The 19,849-nt window shown below is 45.7% G+C and overlaps 1 protein-coding gene across 1 annotated transcript in view; it reads right to left on the reverse strand.

Annotated features, from left to right (window-relative positions):
* The window catches only part of PARP1 (poly(ADP-ribose) polymerase 1), a 47,019-nt gene that overhangs the window by 15,001 nt on the left and 12,169 nt on the right, over window positions 1-19,849 (reverse strand). Inside the window, exons 3-13 of the mRNA XM_005541012.4 lie at window positions 16,048-16,163; window positions 14,289-14,503; window positions 12,545-12,644; window positions 10,215-10,331; window positions 9,387-9,563; window positions 6,907-7,054; window positions 4,947-5,087; window positions 3,778-4,020; window positions 3,429-3,497; window positions 3,002-3,134; window positions 835-1,030 (exon numbers count right to left, since the gene is read on the reverse strand). Coding sequence (XP_005541069.2) covers window positions 835-1,030; window positions 3,002-3,134; window positions 3,429-3,497; window positions 3,778-4,020; window positions 4,947-5,087; window positions 6,907-7,054; window positions 9,387-9,563; window positions 10,215-10,331; window positions 12,545-12,644; window positions 14,289-14,503; window positions 16,048-16,163 — 1,655 coding nt within the window. The remainder of the gene's footprint in view (window positions 1-834; window positions 1,031-3,001; window positions 3,135-3,428; window positions 3,498-3,777; window positions 4,021-4,946; window positions 5,088-6,906; window positions 7,055-9,386; window positions 9,564-10,214; window positions 10,332-12,544; window positions 12,645-14,288; window positions 14,504-16,047; window positions 16,164-19,849) is intronic.

Consider the following 19,849-nt stretch of genomic DNA (forward strand, 5'->3'; position numbering starts at 1 on the left):
AAGGTAAGCATTTTGCAAAGAAAAAAGACAAAACAGAAAAGTTAAAATGTCAACCAACAGACAAATGAATGCTGTGTGCTAACAGATATAAGGAGACGCCCAAAACTACAGATAGAGACAGCACTAGGAAATAATTTGGGACTAATAAAGTGTGACCTAGCAGAGTAGGTCAAGTTACTATAATTCTGTTGACAGACCAGGTCACATGATGGAGGGTCACCATGGGTTCAGATGAAAAGCCTTATCTGGAATCTGTGAATTATGCCCTATTGTTTCAGGAGTAACTGAAAAGACTGTTCCTCCTTGATATCTCAAAGATGCTACCACAGTTCTCATTTAAGCTCTATCTCATACTTCAAGGTGTTGACTGTGTAGAATGGTTTTTCTGCTGTCTACTGAGATGATCATGTGGTTTTTGTTCTTCACTCTATTCATAAATTACATTGATTTTTAAATGTTGAATCAACCTTACATTCCTGGGATAAATCCCACTTGGGAGTGGTGTATAGATCCTCCTATGCTGCTGGATTCGGTTTGTGAGGATTTTGTATCTCTATTCATAGGGTTTCTGCATGTCTATTCACAGGAAATTGCTCTGTAGTTCCCCGGTGCTGCTTTGGCTCTGGTATCAGGGTGGTACTGGCCTTCATGCAATGAGTTGGGAGGTATTTTCTTCTATTTTTGGGGGAGAATTTGTGAAGGACTAGTATTCTCCTTTCAACATTTGGTAGTATGTTTACTATGATGCCATCTGATCCACAATGTGGATTTTCTAGAATAAGGTGTCCCTTCCTACTCCTAGAAGCAGACAGTGTAAGGGCATTATATGGTTACCTGGCCATAGTCAATCTCCAGGGGGTAGAACTTTTTGGGATACTTTGTGAAATTTTTGGAGTGCCAAGCGTTCCCGGTTTTTTCTTCATATAATTTCATGAAGTGCTCAATGGCATCCTCCTTGGACGGCATCTGTTCCAGTTTGTTGCTACCGATCACCGTCCCCACACGGCCCCAGGACCTGAATATCCAATACCTGTGGTGGGAAGGAGGGTGTCAGATGCACAAGTGTGGGTCAGCTGTCCCATTTCAGGAGAAGTTCCCCTTTCTTACCATTACATTCAGGTGTGGAAGAATTTTACACACCCCAAAAGGATAGTGATTAACACAGAACAAAAGGAACTGCTATAACAATAAAGGGTCTTTATCTTACCTCTCATTAAACTTTCAAATCATATTGACTATAAAAAAATGCCACATAATAGTTTAAACTTGGTTCTGGCAGCCAAGCCTGAGGAGTGAATCCTGGAGTCTGTAGACCTTTGCATAAAAACGATTCTACTCCTCTCCCCAAAGAAATACAAAGTACTGTCTGGAAGTCATGTGTTCAAGGAGACAACCCTTAAAGCTGTACCCTAAAAATAATTAACTTTCAACTCAGATCCGAGGCTAAGATACAATGAAATGAGGGGCGCAGTGGCAATGGCTCCTCAGGTCCGGTGACCTAGAGATGCAGGCTGTCATGTTCAAATTCCATCTCAATTGAGGGTGCACATCACACATATCCAGCTGCTGTGCTGCTTAGCTTTGGATGAGCTAATTTTTCATTAACTCAAAGCAGAGTTAATTTTTTAAATTAACTTTAAATTAACTTTAAATTAAATTAACGATGTCCACCAGGCCGAGGGTGGCACTGAAGACCTTCCCACCTTTCTCCAGGACAACTCTGCTTAATTTAAAAGTTTTAAACTCAAAACTTAATTTTCATTTCATAAGAAATACAGATATATCATAAACCCACATACAAGATTTGTGTACATTTTAAAGACAGAACTATGGACTTCAAAGAAAATTTGGGACTCCCTGGCCATTCTCTGGGCTACTGCACAGGGGTTTAACAATTCATTCTCTGCTTGGTTTTTCCTGTGAAAATTTTTGGGAAGCACTACTTTGATCTATGTTGAAAATTTTTTCTGACCCTAACAGCCCACACCACCCTTTCACTTAACACCAGCAAATCTAAGCCACCAGAAAAATGTACACATCCACAATCAACGTTAGAATTTAATAAGAGTTCCTTCCATACGCCTTTCCACTGACACATAAATCCTGTTTTGTGTTGGCTGTACCACAGGGCAATGAACTCACTAGCTAAGGACCACTCTGCCTAGATACGTAAGGACAAAAGCCAGCCCACCCTCTCATCACCTCCCAGCTGCTGTACCCCACAATCCAGAATACACCCTTGCCTGTCTCATCATGTTAATTAAAAAAAAGGCAAATCCAAACCTCTTTAGTTACTAGGGAGTTTGAACATTAAAAAGTAAGTTCAACGCTTGCCAACCTTTATTTGCTTCAAAGTTTTAAAACATATGTAAAATTAGAAAATCTTGATTCAAGCAGCTGAAAGAAAAGCCAGCTGGGGCTGGGTGCAGTGGCTCATGCCTGTAATCCCAGCAGTTTGGGAGGCTGAGGCGGGAGGATCACTTGAGTCCAGGAGTTTGAGACCAGCCTGGGCAACATAGTGAGGCCCTTGTCTCCATAAAAAATAAGGCATGGTGGTGTGCATCTATGGTCCCAGTTACTTGGGAGGCTGAGGTGAGAGGATTGCTTAAGCCTGGGAGGTCCAGGCTCCACTGAGCTGTGATTACACCACTGCACTCCAGCCTGGGTAACAGAGTGAGACTGTTTCAAAAAACACAACAAATAGTTGGAAAAACAAACAAACAAACAAAAAAAACCCACCAAACAAAAAGAAAAGCCAGTGGGAGAATACGTGAAACCATACCTTAAGACAACTGTACAAGGACAGCAATGCTACTGGTTAGTAAGTGGCTTCTTTCTCCCCTTTAAACAAAGGCCTCATGGTTCGTTTTTGATCTCTGTGATTAGATTTCATTCCCTAGGCACTGGGCCTAATGGGTTTCACAAGGCTGATGGCACAGCATTGACTGATGCAGGACGGGCCCATGTCTCTGCACAACCAGGCTACATCTACAGAACTCACCTGCTTTCCTTGTCGTCCTCCAGAAGCTGCAGCTTGTAATAGGAGTTGGTTCCTTTAACGATGTCCACCAGGCCGAGGGTGGCACTGAAGACCTTCCCACCTTTCTCCAGGACATGCGCAGAGTGTTCCAGTCCTGTCCCGGAGGCAAAGCACCTACAGTTTTCTCTCCCCTTGAGGGGCTAGCGCTCTCAGGGAGAAGGGGTTTGCAGGCCTGAGGTTCATGCCTTTTGGATACACTAATACCACCTTCAGGAGGTTCCCCTGAAATGTGTGTTCTCAGGACTGGGGGAGCTGGTGAAAGAGGCCTGAGGGGAAAGCCACGACCACATTGCCCCAGGTGTGCTGCGGGCATTCGGATGTGTGCTCCTAGTCTGCTGGTGGGGGGTGGGGCACGTGGCCCACTCGGCTGGCAGTCCTGTTTGCTTACCAGAATCAGGATCCACAGCTGCTCCTCCTTTAAGAGTTAATTTCATTCTCTTTTCAGATTTGTTGATACCTTGGAAGGGAACAGAAAAATGTCAACACGAAGTTAAACGTAACTAAAAAGTAAGGGGAAGGTAGAAGGCAAATGAGTCATTCTCATTCGCATGATCTGTCAACTTGGCATCTATATACACACTCCTCCCACCACCCCAAAGCGCCTGCCATTCTGTTTCCTGCTCTGCAGCACTCAACAGGCCATGTCTGGGACACAAAGGGACAGGTTCTGTGCAGGCCAACCTGGCCACCAATGTCCCCGGCTTTTGGCCCTGGAGGGGGCAGCTTGGGGCCCTCACCTTCCTCCTTGACCTGGCCCTTGCTTTTTTTGGAGAGTGCAGCCCCTGACTTCCCTTTTGGGGCCACAACTTCGACGGGCTCTGCCTTCACCTCTGCCCCCCAAGGGGACAAGATGTGTGCTAAGAACAACTCCTGAAGGCTCTTGGTGGAGGCGGAGACGTCCTGGAGGAAGTCCTCAGACACAACTCGGATGTTGGCTTCCTTTACTTCCTCCATCTTCTTATTCATCTTTTCCACCTCCTCTGTTCAAATTGAAAGGAAAAAAAAAATGAAATATAAGTTTAAAACAAAACTGAAACCTCAAATTACTATAGTTATATTTACTGTGTAATTCCAAACCCTCAACATCCACAGCTCTCCTTTGCTTCCAAGTCTAATGCTCCCAAGAGTGTTTTTCATTCAAACGATCTTCTTGATCAGCAATATTCCCCCTTTTCTAAGGTATGATGAGCCAGGGCAGCCTTCTCCAAGCCATTCTACAGCACGATGTTAACAGACACTCCAAGGAAAAAACACCCTGATGTCAAATATGTATGGGAAATCCTGTGTTGTATTTCTCTGGTTCCTGAAGACCTACAGTGGTAGTCGGCATAACAGACCCACACAGAAACCTGTTTACCTTTTGTTTCACCCTACCTTTTCCAAACATACTTGAACCATGAACTTCTGTTTTGGCAGAGATCTACGCACATCTTACAGAGCAGTGCGAAGTGATGAGAATACAGGTTGAGCAGTTTCCCTTATCCAAGATGCTTCAGACCAGAAACTTTTCAGACCTTAAAATACTTGCTTCGTATTTACTGACTGAGCATCCCTAATCCAAAACTCTGAAATCTGAAATGCTCCAATGAGCATTTCCTTTGAGCATTACGTTGCCACTCAAAAAGTGTTGACTTTTGAGGCAATTTGTTTGGATTTCGGGACTAGGGAGACTCAACCTGTAGTAGCTTACCATCTTTAGTTGGGAACATGCAACACATGTGAATCTATAGTACAAAGCAGCGACACTGAGGGCAAATACTCGTTTCCCTTCATAAAGAACCAGAGCGATGATGATGTTAAGATCCAGTTTTGGAGTGCTGTGATCGACTCTTCCTCACTGACTTGTCATCACAATCATAAGATACAGAAGCATTTTCCCTGTTGCACAAATTCAGATTCAACTCACTTTTGGTGCTGATGCACAGGGAAGCCTTATTGGCTGTCCCTGTCAACTTCCCCCCGAGTTTCTCAATCATAGCCTTCACTTCATCCTTGTTCCGGGAGAGCTTCCCAAGAGTCAGGATCTTCATGTTGGATAATGGCTTATCTGGGATGAAAGGAGAGAATCATTCAGCAAGGCCAACTCTGGTGCTGCTCCCCAGTAAGGGGAGGTAGAGGAGCAGGCGAGCCAAGCAGGGAGCTCCTGGGGAAAAGCCTATGAAAATACACTTGCGAGAAAACAGGACGGGACAGCAAGCTGCCACCTGAGCACCTACAGATGTTCCTCAACACAGAAAGGACTGGGCAGGAAGCAAGCCACAAAATGCCACTCCATGGCCAGGCCAGCCTTGCTGGTGTGAGCCGGGCAGCTGGGGGTTACCCCAGGTCCGCTCCATGGTCAGGCTAGGAAGGCTGCATCTGCGGATGAGGGACCAGGATGGAAAGAGGGGTAAGGTCACATGAACCCCCAATTCCTTCTGTTATTCTCCCAAACTGCAATTCTTATTAATTAACCCCATTTTAAAATGAGACATGTCCATGATAGTTCCTCAAAGGAGTGGCCAGCACAATCACACTGAGCTGAGCTAACCGATTCTAGGCGAAAAGCAGCTGCCTGGTGTGCACTGAGCCAGGCCAGAAAGGCCTGGACAGGGGTGTGCCTTCTGTTCACAGCAAACACCACAGTGCTGGCGACACGTTTCCAGAACTGGAGATGCTGCAAGGAAAAGTCCTTACTGCCTTCCCTGTGAGGGCAAACAACTAGGAAACACTGACAGTTTAAGTGAAACTGGTGAGGTCTCCAGAGAACACAATTATTGATTTATGCTGAATTGCAAGTCAGGGGAAAGCAGAGGAGGGAACCCTCCATGGAGGGGTCAGAATGCCAGCCCCCACCTGGCCCTTCATGTGGGCACCTGGACCCAGGCTGCCAGCAGCACAGTGGACTCGGGATGACCACCCACACACACTGCAGTGACCACTGGTCCCCTCTCAGGATATGAAAAGGAGGTCAATAACAGGTTTATATTCAAGGACGGAACCTTCATCCTCCACCCACCAAACTGTGATCTTTGCCATCAGACTATGCCACATGTCTCTGAGTAAATAAGCAGCGGGTCACTTCTCCTGCCAAAAAATACATTGCTCTCACTGTCTTGGTTGGCTTGGGGCATTTCTCACTAGTGCTGATCAGTAACTCCCTCTGCATACAACAGAGACTCGAGCATCACACCAGGGTCACGATGACTGGCGGGTGCAGGGCGGCCTGGAGAGTGAGGCCTGGGATGCTGCTCTGCAGTGAGGTCAGGCAGGAGACCCTGCGTGGTACTCCAGGTAAGGCTGTCGACCTAGCCTTTCTTAGGAGCCCCTCTCCTAGCCTCCCAGAATAAGAGTCACTTGTTCTTTTACAATGTTTATTTTATTTTTAGAGAGAGGGTATCACTCTGTCGCCCAGGCTGGAGTGCAATGGTGTGATCATAGCTCAGTGCAGCCTTGACCTCCCAGGCTCAAGGGATCCTCCACTTCAGCCTCCTGAGTATCTAGGGCTAAAGGCACATGCTGCTACACCCGGATAATTTTAAACATTTTTGTAGAGATGGGGGTCTCGCTACATTGCCCAGGCTGGTCTCGAACTCCTGGCCTCAGCAATTCTTTTGCCTCAGCCTCCCAACGTGCTGGGATTACAGGTGTGAGTCACTGCTCCCAGCCGATACTATGTTCTTAATACCCTCCCACCTTGCTGTGGTTGGGGGTGTAACAAGCCAAGGGAAGAGGCCTATCCCCCGCAGGACAAGGCTTCCCCATGGTGGGGTCAGCAAAGAGAGACCCTTGATGGATACTTTCTTCACCAGCTCCACACCACCAGCAAGTAGTGGGCAAACAATTCCTGCAAAGCAATTCTAAGACTTGGGCCCTAAGAGCTGTACCTGCTGAAGCAGAGGAGTTCCCAGCAGCAGGCGCCGAGGCTGTGGAGGGTGGGGGCGTGGCCACCACTGGGGCGCTGGTTTCTGGGGGGAATATACGGTCCTGCTTTTTAACCTTCAATTTCTTGAGGTAAGAGATTTCTCGGAATTCCTAAAAAATATTAAGTTTTAGTTAAGAAGCTAGCTCTCCCTTGAAGTAACCACCTCATAGACCAAAAAGGATTTGGCTTGTCCAAATTAAAGAATCTCTTTTTTTCTTCTTATGATAAAGAGTAACAAAAAATAGAAAAATGTGAGGCTTCCAGAATGAAAGACAGTATTATTGCTGCTACAGTACTTATTTCCGGTACTTTTACATTTATGATAGGGGTGGTATTAGGGCTGCTTTAAGAGAAAAATCTTTCCCAGAAAAAAAAAAAACACAAACCAGCGGCCAATTTGGTCAGGAACCACCGCTGGAACTGCTGTATGACTATAGCCTCCCTGGCCTCGTTCCTGAGTTGTTCCCTTCGAGAGTTAATAGGCCTCTGTGGGATCACACGCCTACTCCAGAACCTCAAGACCCCCAATACCATACACACTGGGAGATTATTACCCAAAAGGAAATCACAGTATTTGCTTTCCTTTTTAGAAGAAGGAAAAATGAATGCAGAGAGCCCTACGGTATTCACTATTCACTCTTCACTCTTCACAATTCACTCTTCACTCTGAGTGATTTACAAGCGGCCTTGCTCTAAATGGTCACTCAATAAGTATCAAATACATGAAGCTCAGGGAAAGAGCCTGTGCTCCCAGGTCTTCGTCCAATCAAGAAACTGCTCTTTCCATCTATGCCTGTGTTCAGGGAGTCAGCTGGATACAAGAGGTCACAGACTGCTTCCAACACACACTGACCACCTAATATGTGCTACCAACCATAGTTTGGTTAAAAACACAGTTTCTGCCCTTGAGAAAGTATCTCATTTGTGACTGAGCATCAGCTATAGGAAGGTGAACTTTAACACAGGAGCTAAGCTATGCCAGAGGTGTGCTAAGGTGATGTGAGACAGGGAACGCTAGCATGCACCTGGAGGCAGTGATCTGCTAAGCCCACTGGGAGCTGAAAACACAGGGGACTGCCTAAGCACAGCCATCTGAGTAGCACATGTGCCCTATTGCTAGGTACTTCTAAAAAGAATGAGCAAGACTGGCGGTGGGGTGGGGAGAAGGGTATGTGAGAAGGAGGAAAAGGGTGGCAGAAAGAGGCTGCAGATGGCCAGCAGAGCCGCATCACAGAGGGCTCTGAGGACAAGCTACAGAGCTGGCCTTGATTCTGTGGGACAAGTGCCTGGAGGCAACAGTGTCACTGCATGGGCAGCAAGTAGTGCCAGACTGAAAACTTGTCTCACACATGCACATAACCTTTAAAAATGTATATACATGCTCAAAAATTGATATATAAAATACAAGGGATAGCACATTGCTTACTGCCATCTTACTATTTCCCCATCGAAGATAGTAAAAGAAATACAAATACCACATAAGGGTCTGGAAGATTTGCATACCCAGAAAAATCGGGGAATCAGTATAAGATTTTAAGGGTGGGGAAGTGCTAAGCTCAGATTTATTTTACAGGAAGCACTCAAGTAAAGGCATAGAGAGAAAATTAGGGGGGATCATGCAATCATGGCAGTGAACAAGTGAGTCAGGAGCTGGTGGAAATGGAGTTCAGTTGTAGGTGTAGAGCAAGTAATGTTGACTGTTACTCGGGTAACGATTCCTGAGGGTGTACTGTGTGCCGCTGTTCCAAGTGCTCCACCTAGGAGCAGGCAACAGCGAGGGAAGCAGCTTGGCGAGTGGCAGAGCTCTGCACCTACCCAGGCTGCTGGGCCTGGATCCTGCTGAGTCTGAGCGGGCACAGGCGAGGTCCTTGGAGCAGCCAGCCCCACAAAGATACTGCCAGAACCCCACCAGCATGGCTCCAAAGGGGGTTCCCCATGGAGGTATTTTGCGTTGAGAATTCCATAAGCAGTTCCATTAAAAAAAGAGAGAACGTGCAATACTAGGAGATATGTGAACTTTGGATCCAATTCTTCTGCTGGCACTAGGCAAGGAAACGTCCTTGAAAAAAACTTGTATCAGAAAGCAAGAATTACTATCCATTTCTTCCCCATATGTCCCTCAAGCCTAGAACTGTGCCTGGCACATAGAAGGCATTCAATAAATAAAAATTATTTATGGTCTTTGCAAGCAACATTTTACACCAAATGGACAGTTCATACTTAGAGGAGCTTTGGTTCTACATTCGTGTAGTTTGCAAACATATAATTTTATATTCTGGTTAACAGGATGACATAGCTGTAAAGAAGTCTGAGGAACAAGGCCCTGCAATCTCAGGGCCTTGTTCAGGGCCTGAAATCTCAGGGCCTGAAGTATGAACAAGCGCAGAAAGTGGGGCCAGGTTTTTCTCCCAACAGATCACAGGATCTTCCCCCACCCCTTACCTTTGGGGTTACCCACTCCTTCCGGTTGGGTGTCTGTGTCTTGACCATACACTTGGTCCAGGCAGTGACGTCCCCAGTGCAGTAATAAGCATCACTCTTGAAGACCAGCTGACCCGAGCATTCCTTGCAGGGAAGGAGGGCACCGAACGCCATGCCATCGGCTACTCGGTCCAAGATCTGCAGCCAGTGGAGAAACACATCAGAGGGCAAATGCGGGACTAGAGAAAAGGACACTTACTAATGTGGGACGGAGGGACTTGCACAGATTTCACTCTCTACAAAGAGACTTCTTGCTGTGGGCTTGCTGTGGGGCTCTTAACACCCCACCCCGCCCTTCGTTTACAAAGGAGCTTGGATTCTTGTAAAGTAGGAGACCTTCTTTCCAAGTGTTCCTGCAGCTCCCCCATCCCTCAGTGATTGAGAAATGAAGGGAGAGCCCAGAGCATCCACTGGCATTGCACAAAGTACAGTGCCAAGTCAACTCCCAAGAATGACAGCAGAGAAGGGCCAGCTGGGGACACTGATGGGAGGCCGTCATGCCATCCCTCAGGAGGGGGCTCTTCACTCCACAGGCCTGGCACTCTAGAACAAGCACTAACATGTGGAAGATGTCTAGTGGGGCATGTGAATGCCGGCCCCATCCATCCCAGAAAAATGGTGACCACGATGGTGGTGATGACCGTGCAACACAACCACGATTTATACTCCTTGCAATTAATACCAGCAGGTGTTCACACGGAGGGCCTCCCACACTCCATTGGGACAGTCACTCCACAACGACGGGGTCAGCCTCACATGCGTGTCCCACTTAACACAAAGGCAGCTCACCGCCGACTCCCCAGAAGGCACTTGCTGCTTGTTGAAGATGAGTAGCTCCTTCAGGTCATTAGTCGAACACACTTTCTTTAGCTCATCCTTGATGTTCCAGATCAGGTCGTTCTGAGCCTATGGACAAGACCCAGTGGCTGAGAGGCCAGCTCTTTTCAAAGGAAGAATTCAACTGGAGGAGGAGCCCCGGTCAAGCTGAGCCTCCAGTTATACCCTGGTGCACCAGCAAGCTGCCACTCCAAACCTGGGTGATCAGCACAGGATTTGACTCCTGGTCATGCTCCTGTGGACACCAAATTAAGCCTGCTGTGTGGTCTCTCAGAGAATACTGTGGAAGGTGAGGAGGAGGCCCTAAGGGTTTGGGGGAGATTGCACCAAGGCTCCTGGAACCAACTCTCAGAAACCAATCCCCAGAGACACAAGGTAAGAGCCTGGAAGTGCTAGGCTGAGCCCAGGGCCCACGTTTATCAGCAACTAGAGGAGGCAGGGTATGGCTGTTCTCCACCAATCTTAGAGTAGGAATGATTCACAAACACTAATTTCCTTGATGGTATATTATATTCAGTATCACAGAGCAATGTATTTAAACTCTTCTGAAAATGGAAGTTTTAATCTTTATTAAAGTGACTACTCTTGGTTGGATGCTTTTACGTGTCATCTCACTTATTCTTTTTCTTTGAGATGGAGTCTCACTCTGTCACCCAGGCTGGAGTGCAGTGGTGAGATCTCAGCTCACTGCAACCTCCACCTTCTGGGTTCAAGCAATTCTCCTGCCTCTGTGTCCTGAGTAGCTGGGATTACAGGTGTGCAACACCACGCCCAGCTAATTTTTGTATTTTTAATAGAAATGGTGTTTCACCATGTTGGCCAGGCTAGTCTCAAACTCCTGGCCTCAAGTGATCCGCCTGCCTCAGCCTCCCAAATTGCTGGGATTACAGGCGCGAGCCACTGCGCCTGGCCTCATCTCATTTATTCTCACAACAATCAAGCTTGCTGAGGAAGCTATCAGCCTCTCCATTTTAAAGTCTGAGGGAGTCTCCTCCTTCCCCAGGAAAATAGGCAAGTTATTAACCATCTCTGCTCAGATTCCACCTCTGTAAAATGGAGACAAAAACGCCAGCCCTATCATATCCTATAGGGTTGCTGTTAGTACCAAAGGAGGATTTTAACTCCCCTGGTGAAGCTGCAGGCACACACGTCTGCTCCATTTCCCAGCTTCATTTTTAAGGGCTCTCTCGACATCTCCTCTCCGTTGCACACAGCATACGCCGGGACACCAGGAATGGAGACGTGGGAGGATGAGGAAAAGGTCTAGTGGTACAGGGTTAAATGGAAGAAGTACAACAATGTCACCTAGATGACCAAGGGTAGAGAGCCAGCAGACACAGATGTGCCACGGTGGGAACACTGACAGGCATTTTAATTTTCTGACTCTCTATACATCTCTGACATCAACAGGGAAGAGAGAAGGACACTAACCTCACTGAATGGCCAATGTGAAGTGGCACCACGGTTCTCCTGCAGCCAGTTTTGGTGCATGACAGACGCTTTTTTACCGTAAGACAACTGAACAAAATGTGTGACTCTTACTTAGCAACTAGAACTATATCAGAAATTGCTTTTAGTTTTAGTACTACTAGTAAAAACTGAATACTCATACAAGAGACACAAGCAGACGGTTCATGGAAATCACGTGCTCAAGGAGAGACCAACTGTTCTCCCCCAATTTCCCAAACACCCAGCATTTTCTGATTAATAATTTTTGCTTTGCTTCAACACATACATAATCAACACAGGGATGAATCTTTCTGGTCAAGGACCACTGATTTAATGGATAGTTTTCTCCTGTCATTATCAGTCATCTATTCCTTTTTAAAAATGAGAGATCTTCATTTAAAAAATGTAGAGACACTTGATGTCTTCAAGCCATTTGTCTATGCTAAGAATCTTTGGCATCCTTTAATTAAGTATTCAGTTTCCAATGTTTGCAAGTGACCACAAAGGTGCAGGGTGTACAGTAGTGCATAATTTGGCCAAAGCATGAATCTCTGGCATCCCAGTAAGAGGCTGGTGAGTGGGAACAGAGCACTCAGCCTTTGCTCAAGCCTGGCTGCAGCCTACAGCCTAATGTGGGTTCTCTTCCAAATAAAAATGGTTTCCTTGGGAGGAGGGAAAACAATCTGGGGAAAAAGTCATACTATTTAATGACAGCCATCAATTTGCTAAAGTTCTTAATAAGTGGGACATAAGTCCTTGAATTGTCTTCTCAGAAAGAGAAAGAGAATCCAGACAGCAGCATGTTGAAAGGAGACACAGAGCTGAGAACTCACCTTTAGAGCTTTTTCAAGCTTACTATCTTTGTCTTTTTCTTTTTTAGATTTCTTCTTGGCCACTTCATCTACTCCATCCACCTCATCGCCTTTTCTCTTTCTGAAGGAGACACAGGATATGAGAGCCAGAACCATTAAAAATCTGACACCCAATGACTTGCGGTGATACAGTATCTTAATGTCATTCTATGACTACTCACACTTGTCACTCCCTAACCCCTGCCCCACTCAGTGCCCTTAGGCGATCACTGTCTACTCAGGGAGTATTTGCAACCAAGATGGCAGAAGACACCATCCATTTCAGAACATACTCTCCCAGCCAGGGAGAGGCGCTAGGGTTGTTCCAGGGACTTAGAACAACCCATTACAAGAATCCAGGGCTCAGGCCCCATCTGAGGTAAAAACAAAAACAAAAACAAAAAAAAATACCTATGTATCTCCTGGCCTGGAAGGTTCTAGCAGGGACTAGGCTAGAGGTAAGCCCATGGCTAGGTGGCAGGGATTGCAGAAAGACAAAGCACAAGTCCAGGGGCTAGGCCTTTCGAGCTAAAACACAGAGCAAGGGAAAGAGGCTGCTCACAGAGGTGGGGCCGTACTGCCACATAAAGCCCAGACAAGAAGCGACAGTCAAAGCAGTGCTAACCAGCCTGCCCCAGCTTGCTCAGCAAACATGGCTCTGAGACTATCACCTGCCCCTAAAACACAGGGGCAGGACAGCCACAGTGGTCTCAGTCTCAGCTATCTCACAGACCTGAGCACCAACCCTTGCACTTTCCTCAGCCATAAAATAGCGAAAAGAATACCATCTGCCTCACAGAACTCTGGTGACAGGCAAATCAAACAGTCCAAATACAGGGCTCGATACAGTGTCTGGCATACGAAATGTGCTCAACACATTCTGGCGGTTATCATGGCTTAAGTGGGAGCTGATGGACTCCAACACCTGTATCACGTGCTACAATGCCCTGTGGGCTTTCTGACCCACGGCCTGATTTTTCAATTTTCTTGCACATTCTAGAGCCCCATGTGTTGCTGCAATGAACAGGCATTATGAACTGAGATAATGTATGATGGCTGCTCGATGGTTGCCCAGTCACCGTCCAAGGAACAGGGTGCATACCAGGTTCTACCACACCACCCCTGGTGTACCTGTTAACAAGCAATTCTCCAGACTGAGGCTGAGGGACCAGCAGAGGGTAAACTGGAGAGAGCAAGAGGTGTCCATGTATTCAAGATGGTCACTGATGGTCCTTCCCATTCTAAATTTTAATACCATGCGAAACCCTTATCATCCTGAACTCTAAGCCAGGAAAATTATCCACTGCCCATCCCCTAACTAAAAATGGTCACGATTCTCCCAGCATTGTTAAGTGATCGACCCAGGCAAAACAAATACTCACCCAGGGAAGGAGGGTGGTCTTTCAAGTATCTAAAGGGCTGTCGTGGAAAAGTGTAGTTAGCCTGTCCATGGAGATCAGATGTTGGAAGGGGAAGAGACCACTAGGAAGCAGGTCTCACAGGGCAGAGGGCTCTCGGCAGAGGCCATGGGAATCCCTGGCTGTCCTTCCCTACCCTGTCCTTTGCCCCTAGATCTCTGCTGTCACCGTTCCTCAGTTTGCATCTCCGTGGCTTACTGACAGTCAGTGAAGGGAAACAGAGGAGTGATATGGAACCTGTAGAGCCTTCGGGCCTCCCTCAAGCCCCTCACTGAACCCCCAGGGCAACCCCACAGCGCTCCACCCACCCTTCGCTCTTGACTCCTGGGAGCTGCTTCTTCAGGGCTTCTTTATCCTCTGCAGCAAGGAGGCTGAAGCCCTTGAGCTGACTCGCACTGTACTCGGGCCGGAAACCCAGCTCCTCCCTGTTCTTGACAAAGCAGTGTGGGTGGTACCAGCGGTCAATCATGCCTAGCTGTGGCTTCTCCGGGTCCAGCATCTTCTTGGACAGGCGCACCTGGCCCTGCAGGAAAAACCGTATATGGTACCAAGGGAGCGACGAGGAAGGATGGTGAACATGATACGGACAGCCTGTGCTCCAACCAGTGAGGGGCTGCAGGTACAAGTCAAGGTCTGCCCGCCAACTTGAGGACTCATGGGCTTTTGAGAGGTTTAGCTCTCTCAGGTCATCAAGGATTGTGTGTTACCCTCAAGACTCAGGGTTCCTTAAATTCCAAATGGCTGGCGACCTACCTACCTGTCTGGACATGTGAAGAATTGCTAACATTCCCCTTAAGATGTTTCTGTTGACCTGGGGCAGGCATAAAAACACATGGTATGGTGTGCTGGGCAGAGCTAAAGCCTTGCACACCTGCGTGGGCTTCCAATGCAGCATTTTTTTTTTTTTTTTTTGAGATAGGGTCTTGCTTTGTTGCCCAGGCTGGAGTGCAGTGACTTGCTCTCAACTCACTGCAACTTCTGCCTCCCAGGCTTAAGTGACCCTCCCACCTCAGCCTTGCCTGGCTAATTTTTTTGTAGAGATGAGGTCTCACTATGTTGCCCGGGCTGGTCCAGAACTCCTGGACTCAAGCAATACTCCTGCCTCAGCCTACTGCACCACCGCGCCCAGCCCCCAATGCAGCACTTTTGTATTAGCAGGGATTTTCTGTCCATTCCCACCCAGCTATGGCCTCCTTAGTCTCTTTACAGATGACACCCTCTAAGGACTAATAACCCCACAGGCAAGAATTCAGTCCTGCCAGCCTGCGCAGGTCCCCAGTCCCCAGGCCTGATATTCCCAGGAGAGTTCCAGGCCCGGGAGGCTCAACCCAGAGAATGCAGCAGGAGGGGCTCCTGACAATACATAAAGCCAGCAACCCAGCAGCACACACCACCCGGCATTCCCCTTGAGGCAAAGAGGATCTTAACGTTTGCCTTAAATTTTTGGTGGTTGAAGGTAGCTGGAGAAGATATAGCAATTCCATGTTTTCGTTTTCTAAATACCCATTGGCTCACCTCAATTTTCTGTACAAAACCTCCAGGAGGCAGAAACTTTCAATTAATGCCTCGAATGAATCAATTAATATGTGCATGTCACATTACAGAAGGGTGAGAAGGCTGCGGGGCACAAGCCTTCCCTTCTACCTGTGTCTCCGTCCATTTTGTCTGTCAGCCTTCAAGGACTAGAACTGGTGGGAAAGCCTGGTTAACGAAGATCCCCTGATTAAACAGAAAAAGGCTGGAGGCTCATACCAGGGTAAACACACTCCTTACACCTAATTCTACCATAAAACACAGACAGTCTTTCCCCAGCCACTGTTGGATCCAAAAGACACCCCTTTTGTTAATGCTTTCCAAGAGCAGATGCATACATACAAGAGAACTGGACCAGACCTGTCTGGAAGTCACTGTCACATCTGGTCAACACTAAAGTCTTCAGTTTATTTTTAATCACGTGCGCTGAGCTAGCACCCTAAAGCCCCCATTTCTTCTCTTCTCTTGAGACAGACAATGACATCAATGCAAGCAATCCATAAAGTTCAAGGATCTGAGCCCCCAAGACCTTACCTTTTCTATCTTCTCCATACATCCCTTGCATGTGCTTCTGTTGGACTTGGCATACTCTGCTGCAAAGTCACCCAGTGTCTTCTCTGCCTTGCTACCAATTCCAGCCTGGCCTTTGCCTGAAGAATCAAACAGACAGCAATGCTCATCTCAACAGCTCCAAAATGCAGCTTAGAGGAGCCCCCTGTCCTCTTCTACCTCCCCAGGATCCTTCCACTAGGATACCTTATGCCTTGGGAGACTACGATTGGTCCATCTCATCTGTCTGTAACAACCGTGGTCAGCTAATAGAGCTTCTTTTCTGGAGATAAATGACCCTTCTCCTTGAAAGAGCAGCACATTAGGGGGTGATCAGCTGTCTGACATTCCGTCTCCTCCCCTTCCTCTGGAGGCCCCTCCCGCACTTTAGAAAGCACTTATTAGGTGTTTACCTTAAAAGCCTCAGAAGCATACTGACGTCTCACTAAGCCTCCTAATTTCCATTATACTTTTATTTACCAAAGAGTGGAATTAGAGGAAATATTTTGATATAAGCCAGACACAAGTATATGTAAGAATTAAATATGTGGTAAAGGTATCATTTCAAGTTAGTGGGAAAAGGTTGAATTATTCAATAAAGAGTTGTGGGGATCACTGGCTAGACATTTGGGACAAAAACTAGATTATTTTCTTATTATAAAAATAAATTCTCAGGCTGAATCAGGTAGTAAGATGCCTAAGACCAGGAATAAGATGAAGCTATCTTCCCATCACTTCTATTCCATATTGTATTGGAGGTTGTAGTAAGTGCATTAAGGAAATAAAAAAAAAAAACACAAAAGGTATACGTTTGGAAAAGAGTAAGTAAAACCATCTCTCCTTATAGATGATTCTATTTGATGTTCCTAAGAGATATCTTGAGAAATCTATTTTAAAATCTACTAAATTAAGTGAATTTAGCAAATATGCAGGGCACACTGTCAATATACAAACATACAAATATGTCTAATACTAGCAATAAACATACTGGAAAAGGCAAGTGCATTGTTATTTAAACAGCGTTAAAATACATAAAACACTTAGATAAATTTAACAAAAGACGTGCAAGATCTCTGCACTAAAAGCTCTAAGACTGCTGAAATGAAAGAAGACCTAAATAAATGAAGAAACGTATCATGTTCATGGACTGTTAAGATGTCAATTATCTGCAATTTGATCCACGGATCCAGTGAGATGCCTATCAAATTCCTAGCAGCTGTATTTGTAATAGCCCCAAAATGGCAACAACCCCAAAGTCACCAACAGTAAAATGGATAAACAAACGGATATACCCAAACAAAGGACTACTCCCCAGAAATTAAAAGAACTAATGACACACAAGATGACCTGGATGAATCTCACAGGCAGTGCGCTGAGTGAAGAAAGTGTGTAAGAGGGTATACAATTCCTTTTCTTCCTGAAATTCTAAATCAGGCAAAATTAATATATGGGGAAAGAAATCAGAACAGTGGTTACCTGAGTCAGGGAAAAATGACTAGCAAAAGTACACGGGAACTTCCCAGGGTGATAGAAGAAATGTCTATAACTCAATTGGGTATATGCCAGATGTGTATAAGCATTTGTCAAAACTCACTAAACTGTATACGTAAGATCTGTGCATGTAACTACTGTAAATCATTTTAAAAATTCCAGATATAATACCAAAGACATATCACAAATGAGAAGACAGACATGACTATACAAACGTTAGTGAAAGATGAAACTTTAATGAGGCAAAAAAATACAACAGACAAAACTAAAAGAAAATGTCAAACTTGGAAAAATATTTGTAAAATGTTATGACAAAGAATCAGTATCTTTTACATTTCCTTAAGAAAAAGACAAGGCCAGGCATGGTGCCTCACACCTGTAATCCCAGCACTTTGTGAGGATGAGGCAGGAGGATCACTTGAGCCCAGGAGTTCAAGACCAGCCTGGGCAACATAGAGACTTCCTCCATTTAAGGAAGAAAGAAACAAACAAAACAGCCCCCAAAGCAAACCCCAGCATGGTGGCGCATGGCTGTACTCCTAGCTACTTAGGAAGCTAAGGTAAGAAGATTGCTTGAGCCTCGGAGTTCAAGGTTACAGTGAGCTAGGATCGTGCAACTCCACTCTAGCCTTGGGTGACAGAGTGAGACCCTGTCTCCAAAAAAAGGAAACACTTAGGAATGGTATGTTAGTAGAGAAATGTGTATATTATATACTGCTGGTATAGCATGTGCAACTGAAGCAACCTTTCTGGAAGGCAATTTGGCACATACATAGAAAGCTTTAAAATTGTTCATCCCTTTGAACAGTAACTGCACATCTTAGAATTAAAGAAATAACTGTACAGGTGCCTGGGATGTACAAGAAGTTTGCAGCAGCTCTATGTGCAATATAACTAAAAGGTTAAAATTCTAGTCTCAAAAGCAAGACAGGGCTGGGTGCGGTAGCTCACACCTGGAGTCCCAGCTGCTCAGCAGGCTGGAGGATTGTTTAAGCCCAGGAGGCCAAGGCTGGAGTGTGGGCTGTGATCATTCCACTCCACTCCAGCCTGGGTGACAGAGCAAGACCGTGTCTCAAAAAAAAAAAAAAAAAAAAAAGAAAAAAAGCAAGACAGACTGGATTTGAATCCTGGCTCAGGAATTTTCTACCAGTACAACCTTGAGTCAGTTACCTAACTTCTCTGTGACTGAACGTCCTCACCTGTAAAACTGACAAAGACTTATTGCAAGGACACAATTAAATTAATATGTCAAGTACTTGGAATACTGCATGAAATTTAGCAAGACCTCACTAAATGACTACTATGCACTTTAATCTGTAACTTTTAACATGAAAAGAGTAAATATCAAGTTGTAAAAGTACTAACAGGTCAACATCACTAGTCGTTAGTGAAATGAAAACCAAAAAACCACAGTGAGATACTACACTTCACACACATTAGCATGGCTATATTAAAAAAAAAAATAAGTGTTCATAAGAATGAGGACAAATTGGAATCCCCTTGTCTTGCTGGTGGAAATGGAGGAGCTGTTGTAGAAAACAGGATGGAGGCTCCTCAAAAAATTAAACATGGAATTACCATGATTCGGTGATTTCACTTCTGGGTATATACAGCAGAGAAGTGAGAGCAAGGTCTCTAACATATATTTGTATACCAATGTTCATTATAGCACTAATATTCATTATCATTATTATGAATATTATGAATACCATTCATAATAGCCAAAATGCAGAAACCTGGCCGGGTGCAGTGGCTCACGCCTGTAATCCCAGCCTGGCCTATGTGGTGAAACCTTGTCTCTACCAAAAAATACAAAAAAATTAGGTGGATGTGGTGGTGCATGCCTGTAATCCCAGCTACTCCGGAGGCTGAGGCAGGAGATTTACCTGAACCCGGGAGGTGGAGGCTGCAGTGAGCCGAGATCAGGCCACTGCACTCCAGCCTGGGCAATAGAGTGAGACTCTGTCTCAAAAAAAAAAAAAAACCAAAAAACAAAGTACAGAAACCGCCTAAATGTCCACAGACATACGAATGGGTAAATGAAATATGGTATATTCATGCAATTAATGTTTATTATGTCTTTAAAAAGAAGGAAATTCAGACACATGCTGCAACATGGATGAACCTAGAAGAACTATGCTGAGTGAAGTAAGCCAGACACAAAAAGACAAATAACTGCCTAACTCCACTCACATGAGGTGCTAGAGTTTTAGCTTCACAGAGACAGAAGAAACAGTGGTTACCAGGGACAGGGAGAACAGGCAGTTACTGCTTAATGGATTGGGAGTTTCAGTTT

The sequence above is a fragment of the Macaca fascicularis genome, chromosome 1, assembly GCF_037993035.2.
Source record: "Macaca fascicularis isolate 582-1 chromosome 1, T2T-MFA8v1.1".
Taxonomy (NCBI): domain Eukaryota; kingdom Metazoa; phylum Chordata; class Mammalia; order Primates; family Cercopithecidae; genus Macaca; species Macaca fascicularis.